This window comes from Galeopterus variegatus, unplaced genomic scaffold, assembly GCF_000696425.1.
Source record: "Galeopterus variegatus unplaced genomic scaffold, G_variegatus-3.0.2 Scaffold2118, whole genome shotgun sequence".
NCBI lineage: Eukaryota > Metazoa > Chordata > Mammalia > Dermoptera > Cynocephalidae > Galeopterus > Galeopterus variegatus.
In genome coordinates, this window is record NW_007728229.1 from 48,984 (window position 1) to 74,923 (window position 25,940).

Sequence of the window (25,940 nt, forward strand, 5' to 3'; positions counted from 1 at the left end):
CCCACGCTTCGGCATATAATTTAGTGAACATCACTTTTCAATTTAGAAATAGTGTAGCAGGAGTTTTTTAGTACCAGAACTAGAAAGCAATTTTATGTTGAATCATCTATGGAAAAGAACACATTAAACAAGAAGCTCAGACTCACACGTGTTATAAGGTAAGAGAAATATTTATTTAATTTTTCACAAGAACGAGCTTATACTGAACAAATTCAACCAAATAATATTAAGTGCAGTAAAACAAGGAAATAGGGGTGACTTTTCCTGTTAGAAAATATTAAGTAACCATGCCTGTGCATTATTTTTATCATTACATTAACATTTCAGATTTCTTTTTCAGAGTGTGTACTGTACATAACATGTTGTAGCTTCTTTGCTTTGCTTCTGAAAATATAGTTCATTCACTGCCTCACATTTTATTTTCTGCAGTGAGAAACCTAACTGATTTGTGAAGATTCTGATCTGGAGGAAAATTTTCTGCACCAGTGAAGCTAGAAGCTTTTGAAGATCAGATGGGCTCAGGCTTTCTATCCAGGGGTCACGGTGTCATGGCATGTGTCCCACACCCCTTCTTCTACAAGCTGATGTCAGACACGGTAGAGGGAGAATTGTGGTCTAGTTTTGCCCCAAGGATTTTCCTTTTGTGATTTTTCTCAAGCTCCACAAATTTCATAATTGAAAGTTCACTCAGCTATTAACAAAGCTGCATTTAGCTGCCCACAAATCATCCAATTTAAGGTTTAACTTTTTATTATTTTTGGTCTTTTTTAGTGAAAGAACATTCTTTAAACAGAAATCTCCCTTGAGGCAGTTAACTTCACAGTTCCTGAAGGCACTGTGGATCCACTGAGCAACAGATGTGGCCATTCTAAAGAAAAGAGTGGGAAGGAAAGCAGAGGATGAATGTTTCAGCCATTCGTAAATACTCTCACTTATTGACTGGTACATATGAACGTAACTGAAGAGTTCAGTTGTTATTGCTGCACTCCTGAAAGTTCAATGGCACAATCACTTTTCATGCTGTACTTTTGCAGAACCAATTATTATGCCCAGTTATTCCTGGCAAGTCATAGACTGGCTTTATCTACCCTGTGGCTTCCTCTTGTATCACATTTGTTATTTTATTTATTCACAAAATATGTATTGAGTAAAATAAGCATTATATACAATGATAAATAAAGCAGATATGGTCGCTACCATCATAAGGCAAGGTTTACAGATTATCTGGGGAGAAAACTAGTAACTACCAAGCAAACATTGTGAAAAGTGCTACAATCCAAAATTGTGAAAAGTGCTAGAAAGGTACTAAATGTTTGGGCCCTCTCAACACTCATATGTTCAAATCCTATCCCAAAGTGATAGTATTAAGAGGGGAAGCCTTTGGGAGGTAATGAGAGCATGAGGGTGGAGCCCTCATGAACAGCGTTGGTGCCCTTATGGAAAGACACGAGCGAGCTTGCTTCCTCTCTCTGTGCTCTCCACCAGGAGAGGATATAAGGAGAAAATGACCATCTGCATCCTCACCAGACACCGATCTGCCAGCACCTTGATATTGCACTGTAAGAAATGAATTTCTGCTGTTTAAGCCACCCCGTCTATAGTATTCTATTATAGCAGCCCAAACTGATTAAGACAAAAGGAAATGACCTAGGCGATGTCATGAGATTAATAAAAGACTGACTATTCCGATTGCGTGGCCAGGATAGACATCTCTGTAGAGGTGATATTTAAACAGCTCGTGAAGGGGCAGGCCAAAAGCACAGGGAACAGCGTGAGCAGAGGCTTTGAAATGACAAGAGTTTTATGTAGTTAAAAAACTAAATAAAGATCTGGGTGAGAATTTTCAGTCGGTGAAGAAAACAGCGTGTAGATGAAATAGGAGGAACAGGCAGGGAAGGGCCAGATAAGCATAATTAGTTTTTATAACAAAGTATCAAAATAATGTAGTGTACTACAAAGAGGAAAAAAAATACACCTTATTCTTTTGATTCTTTGCACTCTTACTTTTCTTAACCAGCGAACTAATACAAATAATAATGTTAGTAGTATTATTATAATCCTAACAATGATAATATTCCTCCACTTCTTGAGTGTGTGCTTTGTGTCAGATGCTTTTCCAGGCATTTGAAATACATTATCTAATTTCAACCTCACAGCATTCCCAGTGGGATCACTAATAATAGTCACACTTTTTAGATACAGAACCTGAAGATCAGAAAGCTTAAATATCACATCCATAATCACACAGCTAATAAATGGCAGAGCTAGGATTAAAAGTCATGTTAGTTTGATTCTAAGTTTATCCTCTATTCTACATTTCTTCTCAGATCATTGACTTTAGATGATGAAAAATGTATTATACTTTAATATGATAAAATCAAAAGTGTCTTTGTTTCTATAAGATAAAACTTAAATAAAAAGATTTTGATACGCTAGCCTTTGTTGAAGCATACCAAATGAGGGAAAAAGCCAGTCTACACTCAGGAAAAATAGTATCAATTTAACCTAATCCTCATCCTTTCCACATTATTATCAAGCAGAGTTATTATTCTGGCAGAAAGACAGAGAGCAATTAAAATGGGGCTAGTGTGACTTAAGGAGTTAAGTTTAATTTTATTTAATTTAAATTAATTTAAATTTAAATAGTCAGCATAGCATAGTTCTAGACTATAAGCTGCTAGACAATAATTCCAGAACAACTCGTGTCTGATTTTGCTTATTGTGATACCCCTAGTACCAGCACAATGCCCCACACAGTATATATTCATTGTCTAAAAATGTATAATGCAGAGGGGGGTGAGATGGGGAGGAAATAAGTAAAATCAGTGATCTGAAAGCACCAAATTGTAAAAAATGCTTACCTCCAATGCAATATCTGGATACTGTTTATACCGACTTTATTTTTAAAATAACAAAATTAATGTAATAAAAATAAATATTTGGGTTAAATTAGGAAAAATTGAGCATATTCGTATAACTCATATTTAATAAGAAAGTAAAAGGGAAATGGCATGAAACAGTAACTTCCAGAAATCAGCAATTAAGGACAAGAAGAAATGACTTCAATATTAAAATACACTTTCTGGAACACATTCCTATTAAGAGCCAAAAGATTCTAATAGTTGTTTTTAAGCGAATGACAAGCTCATTCATGCTCTTTACCCCAGAAAACACACTGTTTTCCTGCCTATGACTAAATGCATTTTTCTTACAGGAAGCACTTATCTGAGCTATATGTGGTGATTTTCATCCCATCGCCTGGTATGTATTTCTGTTGTCACTGCTCAGAATATTAATCTAACAGTTAAATTATGGGTGTAACAGGACTCAACTCTATTTGGCAATTAAGTGCCAGAAAGCATTTCCCTGTTGGTCACCAGTGCTGAATTTTCGAGATGTGCACTATTAAATTTACTCACATTAAACATGTATTCTAGGAACACTGCATATACATTATTAGTAACTTTTAGTAGTAGTGACTACTACTACTAAATGCAGCAAATGCTCACTCAAAAAAGCTTTTGAAAAATTGCATTGATTGCCTTGATTGAAAGAGCTAGAAATTTGGGTTTGAAAGAGATAAAAATGGAATAGCAAAGCTTAAAACATTTTGTATTTTTGTCCTGTTAGGTCAACTGCTCTAGTAAGAATCTGTACTAAGTGAATCTAAATTAAATTGCTTTACTGAAAAAAAATTACAAAGTGGAAACACACACTTAAAAAAAACAAAGCAGTTATAGATATCAGGCTATGATGGGAAAATCTGACATCTCTGCTATTTAGTTGGTAAGTCTTCAGATGATTTATTTAGTTTTAGTGTTGATTTCAAATTTATGACTATGAAGTACAATGACCACTAAATTTTCATGGAAATTACAATCAAAGTAGAATGCTTTCAACTTTGTCACTATGTATGAAATCTATATATAGGTGCTCTGTCTACATTATCTGTATTTTTGCTCTCATTGAAGTAAAAGGCAGAACAGTCTGTTTTCCTATGAGAATAAAGAGAAAATCTTTATAATGATTTTTCTCCAACTGTAAGAATAAAATATGGTAAACAACAGATCTTAAATTTTTAAACCTAATGTAACTGACCACAACAAACCAAGAAATATGCCCATTTTTGCCATATCGGTTTTCACTTTAGAAAATGTAATATGTCTATTTCACCAATATATCTTACAAATCTCATAAAAGAACCAGATAAAAATCAATGAAATAATACTGTCTCCCATCATGAAAGAAGAATCATGAAGTGTGGTGTAGTTTTCTTTTTTTTTAAAGATGTGTACAGTTAGCTACTTTAGGGCAATTTAAATAGGTTATTTCTATTCTGGTGATATAAATAACTGATCGTTCTGGTTTCAGTCCACGCACTCTCCTCCTCCCTGAATATACACTGGAGGATACACATACCCATCAGCCTTGGTACTAATAGGGCCGACCCCTACTCCTCCCACTTCCACTGGAGAAACAAATAAGAAAAAAAAAAAGTTTCCCGAGGATACACATACCCATCAGCCTTGGTACTAATAGGGCCGACCCCTACTCCTCCCACTTCCAATGGAGAAACAAATAAGAAAAAAAAATGTTTCCCATCATCCTGGTTAAGCACATTAATACATATGAGCCCTTAGTGCAGCTGACAATGTGGTCACTACTTGAATGTCGTGAGCTTTACCTTGCACTGGCAGAGAGTACATTCAGTGCCACGTTTGATCCAAGAGGACCCAGTGAAGCGAACCACATTCACCTCGTCCAGGCAAGTTTTGGTGATGTCATTGCGGATGGTGTCAGCCTGGCAAGGGTCGGCAACACAGTGAGGGCAACACTCGTTCTCCGGGAGGACACTGAATTCACACTCCACATCTGGGCAAGGCTGGGGCCAACAGTCAACTTCCCCTTGCTGTAGGGAAAACAGATGTGCAGGGCAGGGGGAGAGGAAGGGAGGAAATGGAGAGAGGCGGGCAAGGAGGAGGGGAGCACCGTGTTCACCGAATACTCACTTATTTGATTGATATGGATACTTGGGCCTTCAAAGCCCATGAATCTCACAGGAAATCTACAAAAGCCTTATCAGTGTGATGAGATCTATACTGCAACTGGATTTTAAAATAATTTTCAAGGATTAAACAAGAACAACAATAAAACAAAAGCAAAAACTGTATCTCTTAAAACAATAAAATGTGCACGCCCCTATCTTTCCCATGATATAGGAGAGTTATTTCATACGGAAGAGGTTTTCATTTAACTTTTTACCTATGAGATGCCTTTTCCATTCTTTTGAACTTTTCTAACTTCTCATTTATTCCTTTCTGCACACAAAAAAAGTTTTGTCCATTTACAAGAAAACAAACTAAAATGTGAAGAAAATTTGACAGTTTTTCTTTGTTCATTTATACCTTTCTCAGTATAGGGACTTTGGGGGAAAAAAAAAGCCTAGAAACTGATTTCAGTCTTCTTTATTCCACATAGGAAAACTGTGTGAATTGGATCTTTTTAAAATGTAGTTCCCACCTGTTTCCTATTTTCTTCATGATTGTGAATCTCATGGTTTGGGAGATGAAAGCAGCCTTCAGGCACAGAAACTGACCTTGCTCTTTCAATTGATTTTGGGGTTGAAAGTAGAAGAAGAAAGCAACAAAAAAGCATTGCTTTAAAAATATCCTCACACAAATAGAAGGAAAACTGGTAATAACTTTAAAAGTAGCATCTTCAGTGAAACTTTTTGCTAGGAAGACACATAGACCAATTTTCCTTTTCATTTACACAACTAGAAAGAAACAAGAAATTTGGTCCACTGAAAAAAGACTGGCATTCTCTTTATAAAGTATTTATTTTCTTTTTGACCTATTCTTTCCAGTAAATGTTTCATAAGTATATACAGAAACTCAATTCTAATGCATATTTATGGCATGTCCACATTATGTGCAAAACAAGTTGTTCATCGGAATGGCATTGATCGCAACAATCTTTAGAAGAAAAACATGTTTTTGTTTATTTTTCTGTTTGTTTTGTTTTTATAAGTCTGAGCATGACTGATAGAAATAGGTTAACAAAAATTCTACTTGGAAAAAGAATGCTTTTTTTCTTTTTTTCCCCAAGAATGCCAGAGTTCTGTCCATAATTGTCTTTAGGTTGTGCATAATTGCCTAACCTTGATGGGATTGGAAAAGCTAGGAGAGGCCTTTCTTCTTTTAAGCTATGGAAATATTCCTGAAAGAGACACTATTCTCAGAAAAATATATAACATGGTGCACCATGTCCACCACAGAATATTCCTTCTCAGGTTGTGATTGCATAACCATCATCTCATCATTCTAACCAGGCTCACTTTTTGTAACTCCCAACCCTGTGGCCAGGTACTGGCAGAGCGAGAAGGCAAGGTTGCTTTCCTTATTTAGATTCAGTGCCTAAACTTGTCCTCCACTTCATGTAGCTAAACTTACCAAGCAGCGGCACCGTTGGCAATTCTGGACCCAGGTGTCACCACTGTTGTACAAGGTTTCTCCATTTTGATGGAGGCACTGACTGCTAAGCCTTGGGTCACATTCAGGGCAGCAAAAAAGATCTACTGTGGGATTCTCACAGTCACAGACCATCCGTCGACACATAACAAACCCATTCTGTATGAAAAAGAAAATAAATAGTTACCAAAAACCTCCATTTCTCAATATATTAACATCACATTCTCAAACTTGTATATATCAGATGTTGATTTGGAAGTTCAGATAATTCACACCATTTACCCAACATAAATTTTCTTTAAAATTACATTTTGTAGCTAACACATAGAAATTACCCAAGCTGAAGGACTTCCTATTTTCTTTCCATACACTACTCCTCAAATGGTTTATCCAGAAAGATATTTTGCAGAAATGATCAGTATAAAATGATAACCACTACATAGCTCTTATGTGTATATAAACATGTGTGTACATATCAATACACATGTATTTGTATATTAGTATAGTAATTTAAACACTAAATTTTGTTTTGTTGGAGGGCACATGGGTTAGTATTTGGTAGCTAGTCAATACATTTTATATATTGCTAAAATTCTGTAATATTTTAGACCTTATTTTTTGTACAGACTGTTATCAATTTATTTCATAATAGTTGAGTCCTTGGTATATAGTGTTTTCATTTAAATATAATTTAAGTTTCCATTATTAACTGGGTACACATAGCAGAACACTTCTCTAAAACTGAAGTACAGCCCAAATAGATATTTTCATTCTTGGGTCATATAGCATGTCCATTCTGACTTCATTTATGCATTCATTAAAATATGAAATTGAGACTAAAAAATTGTCATAGTTAGTAATACAATTTTATGAATGTGTGAATAGATATACACATTGTGATATATCCATACAATGAAATACTATTCAGCAATAGAAATAAATGGATTACTGATATATGTAACAATATGAATGAATCTCAAAAACATAATAGAAGCCAGACATAAAAGAGTATGTACTATATGATTCCACTTATATGAGCCTCTAGAAGATACAAATTCAATCTATAGGGACTGGGAAAAGTGTTTGCCTGGGTCTGGGGGTGTGGGACTAAATAGGAAAGAACATACGTCACATGTGGGTTAATAGAAATGTTCTATTTATATTAATTGTGATGGTGGTTAAATGGATGTATGCATTGTCAAAACTCATCAAGCTATACCCTTAATACATGCAAAATACAACTCAATAAAATTGACTAAAATTTTTTATTTATACCAACCTGACATGAGCACACAGAGCACCGGTCATTTTCCAACACCCAGATCTGACCATTGTGCTTGATTTTCCCATCATGAATGCAGTCTCCTGTGCAATTCTTTCCATGAGGACACCGACAATCATATCCACCATCCAAGTTAAAGCAAATGGTGTCATTGGCACAGCTATGCCTCCCGGTCCCACACTCATCAATATCTATGGCCAAGAAAAAAGCAGTATGCAGAGTGCTTAGAATATGCTCAGTTGCAAACAGCTACAGTCAGGCAAGATGTCTCCCGACACAAAGCATTCAACCTTAAATTAATTTTCCTCTTACCGCGATGCGTTTCCTATTAAATGCTGACTAAAGCAATGTTAATGAGGACTTCGTAGGAAAATATTACCATGTTTAGCTTTAAAAACCAGACAACCTTGGCTAGAATTTCAACTTTTATATCTCTGTAAATACCATTAGGCTTTATGAAACATTTGTATTTTTTGACAGTAAGAATATTACTCAATTTATCAAACAAAAATAGTTTGGCGATAAGAATTCTAAACATGCCTGGGATATTTTATTGGGGGTATCAACTTCCATGTTAAACTGGTGCTTACAGAAAATCCCTTCCTAGTGGGAGATGAAATGTCATGAGACCCCTGAGGCATTATATTCAATTTCAAACCGTATTCTCACAGCTGCACCACCCCACAAGTAAGTTCTTTCTAGTGTGCTGCCTAGGTGTTCTTCCTTTACAGTCCAGGTATTTTTCACACTGTCCGCATACCCTGCCCCTCGCCCACAGAAAGCAAATGACCATCAGCAATTGCTGCCTCTCTCACCAAGAATTAACTACGTCTTAACTTTTCCATTTCAGATGATCATTCCATCCCCTGCCTGACTCAGTCAGCAAGTGCCCCTTCTTCACCCGACCTCACCTATTCCATGGCAGTCACAGCCTAAAGCATTTTCATACAGATGAAAAGCAAACATATCTTGACCCACAGATCAGGTCCATAAGAAGAGATGGGATTCATTTTATTTATTCCTGTGATTTAAAGGTCACAAGCCAAAATACATTTCAGAGATATTGTATGAGTGGCAGTAAGCAGTTATTTTCCATTTCATCTGTTGCCTCTGATTAAAGGTCAAGAAAGAAAAGAATTAGATCACAGCAGGAAAAGTGAGTTAGAAGGCTGAATGTATAGCTTTTAACTACGGGAACTGCACATACACTGATTTTCATCATAGATTTTAAAGATAGAGTTTAGTAAATATATTCAATGATTTGATTTCAACATAATTGAAGACTTGAACTAGTCCAAACTATATCTTTGCCATAGTTAAGTTCTTAAATACTTAAGTTTTATCATATGTGCATTCCCAAATATAAGCCACATGATATATTTGTTCTCTATCTTGCTTTTTATTAGTTCCTATCTCAACAAAACCAATCACTTGAAACAATGGCTGCAAATGTTGTTCTTATAACTACAGTGAACTTTATTACAACTTGATTTGTAAAGGATAATACTGTTTATGATTACAAACTGTGATGAAAAAGAGACCTGTTAGCATGAGGATATATTTTTTAAAAAGTTTAAGTACATTGGTTAATACATATTTTTTTCAGATCAGAGAACATTTTGAATTTGTAATTAAAGTAAAATTTTGTAAATGAATTCTATATTTGCTTTATTCAGAATAATGTGATATAACTGATCAGTCGATCTTTTTCTCCCACTAAAAATTATTCTCAGAATTAGGAATTATAGTAAGCAGGAAAAACATTAACCATAGTTAGCTTGTTTCTTTAATTACATACTTTACAAACACCTTTTACTACATAATTCTGTCAATATCCACTCTAGGAACATTATTCCACTAATGGCAATGGCTGATTTTTGCAATCATTTTACTTGGCCTGATATTTAAAAATAAAAGCTCTTCTACTATGTAATGCATATTTTTCTTAAAGGCAGAGAGAGTTCATGGGTTTGCTGCAGAAGACAAAGAAGAGATATCAAGGCACAAGAAGAATATGTGCTCTTAAATAGAGTACATTTATAATAAAGAAATACAGTAAAAAGTTGCTCACAGTAATGGTTGGCATGTACTTGCCATACCTGGAGAAATGTGTAGGCAGAAGTATTATAATGGATTAATTATTACCTTCTGCTATCCGGTGGAATTTAAACTGTTTGAAATTACCTTGTCTTTTCAGCTTGTTGTGCATACTAGGTTTCACAATGTAGAAATTTTTCCCAATTGATACAAAATTTTGTGATATAAAAAATTTAAATACATTTTAGGGGCCGGCCTGGTGGCGCACTGCTACAGTGCACCGCTTGGGAAGCGCGGTGGCGCTCCCGCCGAGGGTTTGGATCCCACATACAGACCGGCCGCTCACTGGCTGAGCGAGGAGCGGGGGCAATGCCGAGGGTTGCGATCCCGTAGCCGGTCCCGGTCCGGTACGGATGCAACACTGAGGGTTGCGGTCCATTGCCGGTCACGAACAAAGACAAAAAGACAAAAAGACAAAAAAAAAAAAATTAAATACATTTTAGACATATATTTATTATAATGTAAGTGTGGGGAAAATTGGATAATTTAGTCGGGCTCCCTCAGCTCAGGTCTGGTTGGGGGTCATGCAGCACATTTCTTTGTAGACAAGTTGTTCGTGGGTGGAGTTCATGCGCATGTGCACCCATGTATCTTTCTAGTTGGTTACTTGTGTGTGTTATTCAGCTTGTGAAGCAGAGCTGGCTGACAGAGAGCTTGCGTCTAAAAATAGAGCATGTTTACTCTGCTGGCAGCTGCTCAGCTTCTCTTTGGACCTTGAGTTTGGGAGTTTCTTTTTGTACTGCTTAGCTCTCAGATGTGTGTGTGCTGAATAAAGACTTCCTACTTCAGCCAAGGCTCCAAGGACCTTTTGCCGGTTACCTAGGTCATAGACCTGTGTGTGAAGGGTTTGTGAATGGGCTCGAGGGGTCTGTGAGCTCCAGACCCAGCTGTAGCTCTACAGTAAGATTCCCAAATTAAATATACATAAAGAGTATATATTCCGCTTTGAAAAACCTACTGTAATATATAAAAATTCCAACTTTTAGAACACTGATAATTCCTTTAGTAAATGATTATTGAAGAAATAGTGTTGCTAAATTTATCGGTCAAGTCTCAGTTCTCATCTAGCAGCAGCATTTGACACTGTTCACTCCCTCTCCCTGATAAATTTTCCTTAACTTGCTTCCTATTGCATCGGCAGCTCTTTCTGGATTTTTCTCTCACTTATGTGTTCTCTACATATGTCGATTATACTATGAATAAGATTTAGCCATGTAAGAGATAAAGAGTGGTCTAGTCAGATCAAGAGTGTGTTTGAAGGCCCAAAGTTTAGAGCTATCAAGATGTGCTGGAGGAACAGAAATGTCGTGTGGCTGGAATGTCCAGTGAGAGAGGGGAGTAGGCGGTCACACAGCTGAAGAGAGGTACTCAGTGCCCACGTAAAAATAATATTAAGAAACTTGAACTTTATCATAAAAGCGATAAAATGTCATTTTAGGGAAATGCAAAAAAAAAAAATCACAATCAGATTTTCATTTTAGAAAGATTCCTTTGGCTTCTTTTTGGGGAAAGGGATTTGAGTAGACAGAATTTTAAGCCAGGAGATCAATTAACAGGTTGTTTCAGCACTCCAAGTAAGAGATGATCATATGATAAAAGCAGACTCTTATATAGTGGCTGGTATGTACCAGATTCTGAGTACTTTTTATATAACAGTGAAGACAATGGGATGATATCTCAACGCAGTTTTGATTTGCATTTCCCTGATGATTTGTGAACAGTGAGACAATGAAGGTAGAATCAGAACAATTTACTCATTCATTGGCTTTGAAGATGAGGGAGAGGGAGGGGTCAAGAATGATGTTCAGATTTCTGGCTTGGAAATTTTGGTTGATGCTCTTTACAGAAAAAGAGCAAGATTTTGCTGGGGAGTGGAAGTGGGGGGCAGGGACGAGGGCAGGCACGAGATCAGTTTAGGACATACTTAACTGCACTTTTACCGGGTTGCCAAGTGAAGCTATCCAGTAAGTACAGTCATGCGTCACTTAACAATGGGGATAACATTCTAAGAAATGAGTTCTTAGGTGATTTCATTGTGCAAGCATCACAGAGTGTGCTTACACAAACCTGGATGGTATAACTACTACAACACCTAGACTATTGTTGTGACCACTGTCATATAAGTGGTCCATCATTGACTGAAACGTTATTGTGTAGAGCATGACTGTAGTTGGATATAGCAGTCTGGAGCTCAAAAAACAGAACTACACTGGAATATGGATTTGGTGCAGACATATTTTCATCATTCCTCTTCTCAAAAATAGTCCTTTAGACTCAAGTTCAAACTTCTTAGTAAGGCATTTAACGCTGCTTCCTCTGCTTCCATTCTCTTTATCTAGATCAACTTGCCAATAATCTTATCGTACTTAAACAAATGCTAGAAACTCTGAAAAGCCTTTCTTGACACCCAAGAGAAAATAATTTCTGTCTTTGTTCCTTCACAGCATAGCATTTATATTTTTTCTCAAAATCAAATGATTTTCTCAATCATTTTCCATCTTGTCTTGTAGCTTTCTCATCTAAAAAACATACTACATTTTACCTAGCATTGCAGTTGTACATATTTTATCTCTTCTAAAAGATGAGAGCAGTGACCATCCATCCTTTATAATTGTGTGCAACAGATGCCTGACAAAATACCTCAATGTACCTGTGCATATATTCGGCAACACTGAGGGTTGCGATCCGGTGCCGGACATGGAAAAAAGACAAAAAAAAAAAAATCAAATGATTTTCTCAATCATTTTCCATCTTGTCTTGTAGCTTTCTCATCTAAAAAACATACTACATTTTACCTAGCATTGCAGTTGTACATATTTTATCTCTTCTAAAAGATGAGAGCAGTGACCATCCATCCTTTATAATTGTGTGCAACAGATGCCTGACAAAATACCTCAATGTACCTGTGCATATATTCAGTAACTTCTTGTTGAGCTGGATCAGATTAATTTCATTTGGGTCCTTTATTTTTGATTTAGGTTAAAAATTCACAGTATTTGGCTTGAACAGAATATTTAAAAGACAATATTCTGTAAACATCATATTTTTGGTGTCATGAGTTTAAAAAACTCCACCGAGCTTAAAGATCATACAGGAATTAAAGCAATATAGGGAAATGTGAGCATTAAAATAAAATATTCTTACATTAAAAAAAAAATACCAGGCCGTATTCCCAGAGACACAAAATTTCAGACATCATTTCAGTAGAATTGATGATATGGACAAAAAAAAAAAAAGAAAAAAAAAAAAAAGGCACTCTGGCATGTTACCTGGGGATTAAATGTCTAAATCTCTGAGATAAACGGATGAGCAAAACAGCACACAATTTGTATGGAAGCAGCTTCTAAACGCATATGTTGTAGACCACACAACTGCAACCTAAAAAGGAGTGAAACAGTGCATTTTTTTTTCATGTCTTCAAGTGCAAATCTTATACTTCAGAGTAATTGTAAATCCACTGCTGTGGCCTTGTCCAATTTGAAATACTTGTTTTTTTTTTTTTCAAGCAACAGAAAATGGCACCCACTCAGATATAATCACACTCTTAAAATTGAATCCTTCTAAATACTAAGATTATAACTCTGCAAATCACTGAAATTGCAGTAAATGGATAGTTGTTTAGTATTTTAGTCTTTTTTTTTTAAACATAGGAGGGTTCTTTTAAAAGAATCCTTCAGAGAATGCTGTCTTCTGACAGAGTAATAGATTTTTCTGATAATCTTTACAAATTCTATTGGTAGATGATAGGAGAATCATCTTTCCAGAATAGTATTTTTTTAAAAATAAGATTTTCCATGGTTTCTGTAGTTGTGAAATTTATTCGAAGAGCCTTTTCTGTATAGGCATCTCATAGAATCCTTTACTTCTCTATCTTCATATTTATTATGTGTTGTTTTAATGTTAAGTTTAATTGTCCTTGCGACTTTCTAGACTGAACTCTCATGAATGAACTTAGTGTGTTTTTTCCTGACCACTACTATATATCTACTTCTAACGTACTATATATAATCACTCGATTTCATATTAACATAGGTTATTAAATTAACATAATTCTAGCATAGGGTGTGTATCTAATGTATTCTTATTTAAAGATTACCTATCTATCTTTCTATCTATAATCCATCTCAATCTTTTTCATTAGACAAATACATTTATCATTTACTCTGTGCTAACTACTGTTCTATGAACTGAAGATATAGTAGCTGACAAGGAAACAAAAATCTATGACCCTTTAAGCTTGCATTTTAAAGCACACAATAAGCAAGGAAACAAATATATACTATAATTTCAGGAGAATTTATTATTTCAATGAAAAAAAGGAAAGCAACAGTGAATAGAATGCCAGAGGTAGGAGGCTATTTTAAATTGGGAGTCCAGGAGAAGCATTTGAGAGAAAATATGAATTAAATAAAAGAACCATACAAAGATCTGGGGGAAGGGCATCCCATACAAAGAGAACAGCACAGCAAAGGGTATTTGGTGTATTTGAGAAATGGCAAGAAAACCAAAGATGTATATCGTGTAGGATCTTATGGTCAGTGTTTGGATTTTACTCTGAGAGAGAGATGGAAAGGCTCCAAGAGCATAAAGAGAGAAGTAACATGTTCTGACTTCAGTTTTAGAAGGATAATTCTAAGTTCTATAGAAGAAAGCCTCTAGGGGAGTCAGGAGTCGAAATAGGGAGACCAGTTTGGAGGCAGCTATAGTGGTCCAGACAAAAGATAGTGAGGGCTTAGAGCAAGACGATAACAGCAGAGGTGGTGAGAGGTGGTCAGATGATTAGGAATATATTTTGAAAGTTGACATTGAGATTTATCAGTGTATTGGGTGGGATGTATGAGGAAAAGAAAAAAAACAAAACAAAACAATGACTCCAAAATGTTGGTCTGGGCAACTATGTTTAGGAACCTGTGGGATTTAGAGAGTAAATCAAGAATTCTGTTTTAGTCCTATTAGGTCTGAGTTGCCTATTGAGACACCCAGTCGACACTAGATATGTGAAACTATGAAAGAGGTCTGAATAAGGAATACACAGATGGCATTTTAAACCATGGAACCGGTTTACGTAGGGATTAAGAATGGATAGAGAAGAATGACAGGGCCTGAGCTCTGGGGCATTTAAATATGCAGTCCTCCAGAGAGTGAAAGAAGAGACTCATAGGGTGAGAGAAAGCCAGGAGTGATGTCCCCAAAGCCAAATGAACAAAGCTTTGTTTTGAGAGAAAGAAATGATCAATTAGGTCTAATGCTTGAGGTGGTGGTTGAGCAAGACCATAAATGGCTGGCAGGTTTGGAAAGATGGAAATTGTAAGTAATCTTAAAAGGAAGGTATTGGTTAGAGCAGTGGGACTAATGCTTCGCTGGAAGCAAAAAGGCAGAGATAACAAGTACAGAAAATTCTTTCTAGGAGTTTTGTTCTAAAGGAAGCAGAAAAATGGAGAATATGTCTGGAGCATTAGGTTCTGTCAAGAGAAGTTACGTTTTGATTGTTTTTGCTTCATTTTTTAAAGATGGCTGCAACTCCAGATTGCTTGTACGCTGATGGTAATAATGCAGCAAGAAAAGAACATTTAATGATATGGAAGAGAAAGTGGATAATACAAGGGCAAATCCTCAAGTAGGTGGGAGAGGATAAGATGTAAGATACAATGGAGGGTTTGAGGTATGAAAGGAGCAGGGCCAGTTCATCCAATGCAACAGGAGGAAGGGGAAGCAGCAGATAAACACATAAATGAGCATAATAGTGTGGCTTGTGGTATAAAAGTGAAGTTGTTCTCTTTTGACTACTTCTGTTTTCTCAGTTAAACTGGCCACTGACAGAGACTGAAGAGACAGGAAGCAGTATCCAAGTCTGAGAGGACTGGAGAAAGTATGAAAGCTTGTATCAGAGAATTGACGGGGAAAGTAACTAAAGAAAGAAGTTGGAATGCTGGACGGTGCTAATGGCCCTAGTGGCAGGTGGCTTCTAAGATGGCCCCCAGTGATCCTCACTTAGTATTTACGCCCTGTGTAATCCCCTCCCCTTGAATGTGGGCTAGACTTACTGATTTGCTTCTAACAAATATAAAGTGGGAGAAGTAATGGGCTGTCACAAATGGTATTAGCTTATAAAAAGACTGTGGCTTCCATATTGGGCATTTGCTCTCTCTCAGATGGCTTACTGTAGGGGAAGGCAGCTCCCAGGTATTGAGGAAGCCCTATGGAGTGGCCCATGTGTTAAGGAACCAATGCCTGCCAAAAGCAGGACCATAAATAGACTCTCATTCCCCCCACTCCCACTCCAGACATGGCTTCCTGGTAAGACCACAGCCCCAAACAACTGCTTGGCAGCAATCTCATGAGAGACCTTGAATCAGAGGTACTCAGCTAAGCTATGTACAGATTCCCGATCCACAGAAACTATAAGATAATGTTTGTTGTTTCCAGCTGCTAAGTTTTGGAGGTGATTTGCTATGCATCAATAGATAGCTAATAGAGACCATTTGAGATTTGTGGTTATAAATTTAAAAGATGGTCAGTGCAGTTACACATTTAAAGTAAGATAGTCAGCAGAGGTATGTGGGGTTTTTGTTTTTGTTGTTGTTCACATTTAGATGCACAGAAAAGGATGTGCAAAGATATCAAGCAAAATTAACAGAGGTTTATCGCCTTCAGAAGGTAAGTGGAAAGGATGGAGAAAAGGGGGAGACGAAATGAATAAGTATTTTCAGCTTTAATCTCTATACTTCTGTATGATTTTCATTATTTACAATCAGCTTTTATTCATTCTTTGTGTGCATAACTTGAACAAAAAAGGTGATCTTAATAAAACACTATAGAATACAAGCAAAGTAGCTTATCAGGGAAGAGCAAAATCATACTGTTTGATCTAGTTCCAACTGCAATCTGTGGCTCCTGGCATTCTCTACAGAGATGGAAATACTCACTCTGGGACATTCACGAGTGCAGGGTAAAGCCCTCAGACCACAGTTAAGTGGTTATTTGCAGATGCCAGGTTTTGTTTTAGCCCCTGGAAAGGCAACAACATTCCCATTTCTATGTGAAAATCCTGACGAACCTCTCTTCAAGGTCCAGAGCTCCGCTGCTGCTGGCAAAGCATGCCGGGAGCCTTGGCACCTACCACCCGAGTCTGTTTCACTTTCCCCTGACTGAAAAACCCTTTGAGGCCCAAGCATAAAAGACATCTTATCATTTTGGTGTCAAGTACCTCTAAGTTAGATTCTTAAAGGCTTTCATTGACTGTGTCATCTTAACCCCATGGTTCTCTCAGGCTTTTGCTGTATGAAGAGGTAAATACACATGGAGAAAATGATGAGTTCATGAGTTTTGTTTTGTTTTTCGTTCCTGTGCCAACACTCCTGATGGCAAACTCTTTCAGCATGGGTAGTCTCCTGGCAATTATTCACAGGGCTCTGCTTTCTCTGTCTGATGTCTAAAAATCTCAGCAGAGATTAAAGACGAGCAGAGTTTCTTGTCAATTCACTGAAAATAATTCAAAATTAATAGTAAATAATTAAGTACAATCCAATTGAATTTTCTACTCCTATTAGATTGCAAACTTCTTGGAAACGAGGACTATATCTTATGTATCTGACATTTGACATTCACTGAACATCTCTTCCTTTGCCAGGCAAGTGATATGTTAGGAACAGCCCAGAGTGGCATGTACTGTGTATATTATCCCTGGCCACAACATCATTCTATATTCCCTATTCCCATTTTTCCATTATTTTGCTTTCCTCATCAATTTTTTTCTACCTGTTTTGGAGTCAGATTTTTGCATGCTCTTTTTTAAAAAAAACTATGTGTTACTACAGATTTTTCATTCTAAAAACACCCTTCAACAGTTGCAAGGATCCACAGAGAACTGGTTTAGTGTCACAAATTTTAATTATCTAAAAATAAATTAATTACCATAATTAGCAACCAAAGTTAGATTTCATCATGTTTCTGATCACTGTTGTGTAAATACAGAGCAAAAACCACAAACAACTTAAACATTAGCTCAATGTCTACTATTTACATCTTATTGTACATTCCTCAAGCTCAAGAGGAGTTCTTGAACTCTAGGTCTTCTCCTTGTACTGACCTTCACACGATTCTCCAGTTGGGGAAAACATCCCATTGTCATGGTAGCCATCTCTGCACTCACAGTGGTACCATCCAGGCAGGTTAATGCAGTTAGCACGGCTGTCACACTGAACAAAGCCATCGGAGCATTCATCAATGTCTGTTTGGCAAAGAAAACCAAAGTGGGATTTTATACAATTATTTCTTTTCTCTTAAAGAAACTAGAATATTCTGCTGCAAGGCGGCTAATATTGTTATGCCAGCAAATCCTTGAAAATGAGAAAATATAAAATCAAGAAGTCCATTTGGTTGTTAAAAGCTGTACAGAAAGAATGTAGTGCTATTAGTAACAGGAGAAACATGTAGATGTCCTCTGTTGCAAAAGTCATTCGACTGTAGAAAATGGAAAGAAACCATCTGTGATGGTCATTAGTGCTGCTCATCAAACATTTCTAGCTCTTCTGGACACAAGCTTGGACTGTAGTTCTCCAGTCCTTTTACTTTAGGTGTGGCCATGCGACTTCCTTAAGCCAGTTAGGGAGTGATATGTGTCACTTCTAGGCACATATTGTTAAGATGCAGTGTGTGATTCACATGTACCCTTCCCCATCACAAAGATCAGCAATTTCCAGGGGCTCTAAAAACCAACTTGAGAGCCAGCCCCGTGGCGCAATCGGGAGAGTGCGGCGCTGGGAGAGCAGCGACGCTCCTGCTGCAGGTTCGGATCCTATATAGGAATGGCCAGTGTGCTCACTGGCTGAGCGCAGTGCGGACAACACCAAGCCAAGGGTTGCGATCCCCTTACCAGTCACGAAAAAGAAAAAAAAAAAAAAAAAACAACTTGAACTCCTGAGGGAGGATGATATGGGACACGTTCCTCACTTATCTGGGATGAAGATACACTACAAGCAAGAAATCAACCTCTGTTGCTTTAAGTGACTGAGACTTTAGGGTCTTTTATTACTATCAGCATAACCTATCCTGACTCGAATATGCACCATTCATCTTTAGTATACATGGCAATAGCATCCATGCACCAGTATGCTTTATATTTTCAAGAATACACACCATTTATGTCACTTTTTACTGATTCACATATATTATTTCATTCAAGCCTCAAAAGAATATCTTGCCATGTTGATAGTATATTGAACATATGAAAAAACTGAGGCAAAAGGAAATTATGGGATTTAACCAAGATCACCTAAAAGTTCACGGCTGCATGGCTTTCAGGCATGTGCTCCTTCATACAAGACGACCCAGGCTGAAATCAGAAAAATGTCTGTACAAAGAGAGCTGTGGATCTTCAGTCTCAGATATTCCCTCCAGAGGCTTATTCCTATTCCCAAATGTTTTGAACCTTTTATTTTCTTCATTCAGTCTGCTGAATGACAGGAATATCCAGCACCATCCAAGTCCCTTCCTTCGCTCATAGAGGGAAAAGTGATCCCTGGGGATTACTTAAAGTTTAAGCTGCCTTAAAGTTTCCCCTTCTTCTAATTACCTCCTGGTTTTCTGGGTCCTTTGGCTCAAATCAAACCCTGCTAAATGATTCAATGGTACTGCACCATTGTGGCTGCCAAAAGTATCCATTCTCATCTTGATAGGCCCACGGCATGACTGAAGGCTCCTCCTGTCAAGGCAGAGTGGTCCTTTCTTGTATGCTTCCCACACCTGTGTCATATTCCCTGCTACAGTGGCCAGACACAGTGACATCCCTCAGGCTTGAAGGTAAGGCCAGCTGCTTTATAGAATCCTTTCCCTCAGACAGTCCCTCTGGCTGCCAGAATCTACTTCCTTCCTATTTCAGTCTTATGTAACTCTAAATTCCTAGAATCATATATTCCCTTCATTTTCTTTTAAAATTTCCTATTTTCTGATGTTCAATTTTGAAAGAGACAAATAAATAAATGAATAAATAAGTAAAAAAAAAATCAGAGAAATGAGTCATCACTCATGTACTTCTTGATAGGTCCGGAGTTTCTTAAGTAAAACAGCATGTAAACCATTCTCTTAGATTATTATGTAATAGGCCAAAAAACCAATATTTTATATCACTGTAATATTTTAACATTATTTCTGTACTATGAATTATTTTGCCTCTGTGTTTTTTCTTCTTAAGAGTCAGTGACTACTGTCAGTAATTCTTCCTGTCAAAACAGTTAGTGGCCAAATCAGCTAACCATTGACTTCCTGACACATAGCTGATGTGGATTGCTTCCATTTACTAAGGCCTCATAGGTTTTGTGAAATAGCCTGTTTGTAATTCAGGGGCCTGCCTAACTGATGAACCTCCGATTATAAATGGGTCCAGAATGCTATGTTCATTTCAGCTTTATGTGGTCTTTTCTTCTAACCCAAATGATGCAGAAAATTGATTATGTCACTTCATAAGTGCATAGACAAAAGAAAACAGGTTGAAATTTAAGCTTTAGAAGTGAGTCTTATTGGAAGAAGGCCATAGGGGGGATGTTTAGAGTTTCTCATTTGAGAAGAATTTGGTCATTAAGATTGGTGATTTGGAAGTAACTATTAAAGGAACAGGGCTTTCTCCACTGAAGCACCTTTCCTGTCTATATTTAGCTCTTAACTTAGTCCTTTCTTCCTGCCTTAACACAGTCATAGGGTTATCCCAGTTCCCAGTGTATGGATATGTATTTCAGGTGTTCCTTCTCACTTCTTTTCTCTCTTGTCACTACTTTTCCATCACCTCATATCCCTCTCTCTTCACATTACAGAACATTCCTTGAACTATAAATATCCTCTTTAAAGTTTAATAGAAATGCTATGAAATTTACTACTTAGTATTTTGAAGACTGGGAATATAAATGTATGCCTGCCATATGTATTCTTGTATAAAGCTTGAGCATTATTTTATTATTTAATTATTACTACTAGGTAATATTTTAGAGGATAAATATGCAAACATGTGCTTCATTCATTAACTTACCATTCAGTATTTATTGAACACCTATTATGAGTATGTTCCAAAAACTAAGAGCTTAAGGAAACAAGGATGTACAAGACAGAAGTAATTTCTGCCCTTGATGAGTTTATCATTTATTTAAATTGTGCTTTATTTTAAGAAAATTAAATTTATGAAAGTCTCAATTTACAATCATTTAGAACAGTGTTTCCCAACATGTCCTATATCTGCCACCAGAGGTATACAGGTGATAATGGGCAAATACTTATTTTAATGGCTACATATCTATGTTTCTAAATTATTTATACTTATAGCAAGTGATATTTATAGTATGGTAATGAAATGTACCTAAATTTAAAGAGTGGGATCAATGATAGAAACAATATTAAGTAAATATTGTTATAAATGTTATATGAATATGACAAAAACTATGAAGTTTTGAAAACACCAAAATACAGTGTGGGACAATTATTAACATTTCAGAGAGATTTTCTGAGTAATTTCTTATGTAGTGAAATGCCTTAATTCATCTAAAACATGACTCAATTTATAAAAAGTACACATGTCACAGCTCAAAATTGCATACTTGCTACCATTTGGGGGGCAAGAAAAACTTGCCAGATAATATATATAACTTCATTTTACACTTTTATGTTCCTGCTAATTTTGATTTGTTTATATGAACTTTTCTACTTTAGTTATAGTCAGTCGAAAATGGAAGTGTGCTTGGATGGCCAAAGTGCGCACTTCCCACCAAAAGGTATGAATGTTTGGCTCACAGCTCTAATTAAAGCCAAAAAGCTAATAAAATAAACAGCCTCATCTGTAAGCTGTTTAATGGTATGCATGTTCTTAGTGACAACAAGAACATTTAGTAAATAAAAAATTGCAATTTGATTCACAGTTTACGAATTAAGTACATTTTGTCTATACACAAATGAGGTCATTAGCATGAGTTATAACATACAGGTGCACACACATTGTTTCCATTTTCAATTATGCACATGTCATTTTCAAATAATTTATTTCTTGGGCACTTTCTTTAGGTTAGATAAAATCTAATTTCACATTATCTAATTGAATCAGATATATAGAAAACAGCAGAACTAGGAGAGGAAAAAATGTTATTGTTATATTTCATGTAAGAACTATTGAGTTTGAACAATTACTTTCCAAACTGGAAAAAAGTATTAAAAACGATTAGTATAAAAAGCATAAGCTCATATGATTTAGTCTAAGTAATAAGGACTTTAATTTTGTTCTCTGTAGATGCATTATATAGAAAACTAAAAATTCATTTTAGAAATTTTATGATTTCATTATATATTCTGTCTCAGAAAGAAAGTAGTTCCTCAATTCCTTAAGGACAATTAGAACTTTTTCAGTAGCCACATTTAGAACAGTCAGCTAATGATGATGCTGTCCCAAAGCACAGAAAGTCTAAAATCTAAGAGATGTTTAGCATCCTACAACAATCACGAATAGCAGTCATACTCTGGGGATCAAAATAGACTGAGATAATAAAAATGAAAGACACTGCTGAGAAAGCACAAGTTTTGAGCCATCATTAAAAACAAACTGACAAGCAAAAAAACAAGAAAGGAAAATGTATGAATTTTATAAAGCTCATGTATGTTAGTGTCTGGTTTTCTCTATCTCCCTCAGGGATGGTGGCACAAGACTGAGTGACTTCTACAAGGCCTCAGACCACTGGCTTCAGAGGTAACCAACTGAAAATGGCTTTTGCCATCAGCATTTAAAGGGTCATTTTAGAAAATAACAATTTCCTCATAAAATTAACTGTGATTATAGAATGAGACAATTGAGTGATAAATACCCTCTTTTTCATGTATAGTAACAGTTATTTCTACTATAACTTAACTAAGAACAATAAATAATGTACAAATGTCTAGAAACATACCTAAAATAGTTCCTTATCAGTACTTTAACTCTTTTAAACTCTAAGAAAACTGATTGGTTGCTACTCATATTTTATACAAAAGAAAGGGAAATCCAAATCTTTTTAAAGACGAGTGTACTATCTTTAATTGCAAAGTCGAATAATGAGAGTACTGTCTTTCATACTTTTATTAATAAAAATATAATATCATTCTTATTAAAAATAGTACTTGTTCTATTTATATTACTATTCCATGCACTGATAGTGAAATTATATTGATAAACAGCAGGCAATTAAAGATCCTCAAAACAATTAATCAACTCTTGATTACCCACATGTGAGTTATTTGCTTTCTAGATTATCTGCAGCATTTATTTTTAATTACAAGGTCATTTACTTCTGTCTTTTGTTGAGCTTCTAGAGAGTCTGCTCTCAACATTTAGGTGTAAGTGTTCAAGGAATGCAAACTCATTTGACAGCCATCTTACTTTTAATAATTATGCCAGATTTGGGTATAAAATATTGTCTAAATTTTCATTAAAAAACTGACTTTCTCAATTTTTTTTTGAAAATACAATATGACAACATACGTAAACACATTTTGAAAACTTTAAAATCCTTTGCACATATCAGGTGATAACACTGCAGATTTAGTGAAAATTTTTGTCATTATTTTATAGTTTGTAAGTAGGGAGTTAATGGCTGGTATTAAAATGCATAGATATAATTTCTTCATCATGTTGTTTAGTCCTCATAGCAACCGTATGAAATATTCTTTTCCCTATGTTATAGGCATGGAAGCGGTGATAGCAAATACATTGCCTAAAGTCACACCAATAGACCCGGACTCTTTCAACTCCAAGTCCAGTTCTCTCTCTCACAGTAGTCTTCCCTCTCAAGACCAAAACCTGGACAACCAGAAATAGCCTATGCTATGGGATATCTCAGTGTGTATCCTAAGTGAGTGAATTCCAGCTTTTTGGCTTGTTAGCTGTGTAACTTGGAATACATTATTAAACCACTCCGAGTTTTCTTTTTTTTTAATCTTTTTCGTGACCGGTAAGGGGATCGCAACCCTTGGTGTGGTGTCACGCACACCGCGCTCAGCCAGTGAGCACACCGGTCATCCTTATATAGGATCCGAACCCGTGGTGGGAGCGTCGCTGCGCTCCCAGCGCTGCACTCTCCCGAGTGCGCCACGGGGCCGGCCCAAACCACTCTGAGTTTTCTGTTTTTGAACTAGGAATAATACTCTCTTGATAGTTTTCTGTTAATGTAGAAGGCCTCACAGGAGAAGCAGTAACTGGCTCACAATAAATATTTAATATGTGCTAATTTCAACCTCGACTCTGAAATAACCCTTCAGAGTTTACAAAGCATGTTCGCATATGTCATTTGATTATTTGAAAAGGAACAAAAGGATATACAGTTTTATAAGTTTAGGTGAAAGAATGTCTTTTTCTCTGTGGACAATGCAGAGCCACTGAAGGGTCAACAACAGTAGAACGACGTGATCTAAGGTGCACTTCGGGAAGAACAGGGCAGCAGCTATGTGTCAAACAGGTGGGGCCAGGCAAGATTAGAGGCCCTCATATCCCTCTGATGAAAAAGGTATAAACATTGTAATTACTAAAAAAAACAGTAGAAACAGGGATAAAGAAGCATATTTTCTCAAATGCTCATCTTCAGTCACTGTGTATAAGTCCCTCTCATGTTCCCTATGCTGATCTCAGGTCGGCCAAGTTCACATTCCACGTATCTGGGAGAAATACCATAGAGGGAAGATTGGGAGGACACGACTTTTCTTTTGGTTCCAGAAGTCACCTTATTTCATCATTTCCTTTTTCCCCTCAGAGTCCTTGCATATGCTGTTCCTGTTGCCTACAACGTTCTTCTCTCTCTCGTACCCCTCACCTGGTTAGTTAACTCCTCCTTATGTGTGTGCCACACTAAAATGAATTCCCTTGGGCAAGCGTTCCTTGACACCAGAGGCTATGTTAGAGCTCTTATTTCTTATGACCACTGTTTTGTTTTGTTTTACTTTCCCCCATAATTCCTTGTATTTTGTTTTAATAGCACTCACCACTAGACTTCTTTTTTGTCTAAGCTTACACAAATATTACACCAAATTAATTAACATAACTTCAATTATAGAGAAAGTCCTCCCTATGTTTTTCTCTACTTTTCAAAAGTATTTTGACTTTGGGTTTTTTGTCTTTCCACCTAAAGTTTAGATTCAGTCTGTGAACTTCTCACCAACAAAACAAACCGAACAAAAAGAAATGGGGGAGAGGAAGCCTGCATTGATTCTATAAATTGATCTTGAGAAAAGTGACATCTTTACATTATTAAGTTATTTAATCTATATACATGTTGTACTTTCTCTTTCTCTAATATTTTACAGATTTCTGAATGGATGTTTGGGCATATTTTGCCTCGAATTATTCCTAAATGTTTCACTTTGGTGTTTTTGCCTTCTTTTTTAAAAAACAACTTTATTCAGGTAAAATTTATATAGGAAGAAAATCACCAACAATTTCATGAGTTTTGACATGTAATCACCATAATCAAGATATAATGCATTTCCTTCACCCCCCAAATCTCTTTCAGAACATAATAGTTTGAAAATAATAATTTTTACAAGTATCAACTTAATGTTTGTCTCTTCGAATAAGTTCCATATGGGCAGAAACCATGCCTATATATTTTTGCCATATTTCTGACACCTAGAAAAGAACTGGAAACATCACTAGAGATTCATAAACATTTGCTAAATAAATGAATGGATGGTCTGTTTGTGATATCAAACAACTAAGTGGAAAACTCACTATGCACGCCTTGAATCCTGCTGGGTCAGAGGAGAATGAATGCAGGCAGCACACACTAAGAAGAAATAACAAGATGGTAAGATGACACTTTCTCATCCTACTTCAAATATTTTTGCAAAAAATTGACTGTGTTGGGCCGGCCCGGTGGCGCACTGGATAGTGCGCCGCTTGCGATGCGCGGCGGCGCTCCTGCCCGAGAGTTCAGATCCCACATGCGGACCGGTTCCCGCTCACTGGCTGAGCGAGGCGCGGGAGCGGCACCGAGGGTTGCGATCCCGTTGCCGGTCCCCGGACCGGTACGGGGGCAACACTGAGGGTTGCGATCCGTTGCCGGACATGGAAAAAGACAAAAAAAAAAAAAAAAAAA

General features: G+C 36.5%; 1 protein-coding gene across 1 annotated transcript in view; it reads right to left on the reverse strand.

Annotated features, from left to right (window-relative positions):
• Positions 1–154: 154 nt before the first annotated feature.
• Positions 155–25,940, reverse strand: part of NELL2 (NEL-like 2 (chicken)) — a 242,861-nt gene continuing 217,075 nt past the window's right edge. Inside the window, exons 13-17 of the mRNA XM_008580521.1 lie at positions 17,939–18,079; positions 7,750–7,943; positions 6,453–6,629; positions 4,685–4,909; positions 155–868 (exon numbers count right to left, since the gene is read on the reverse strand). Of these exons, the coding sequence (XP_008578743.1) occupies positions 818–868; positions 4,685–4,909; positions 6,453–6,629; positions 7,750–7,943; positions 17,939–18,079 (788 nt within the window). The 3' untranslated portion in view covers positions 155–817. The remainder of the gene's footprint in view (positions 869–4,684; positions 4,910–6,452; positions 6,630–7,749; positions 7,944–17,938; positions 18,080–25,940) is intronic.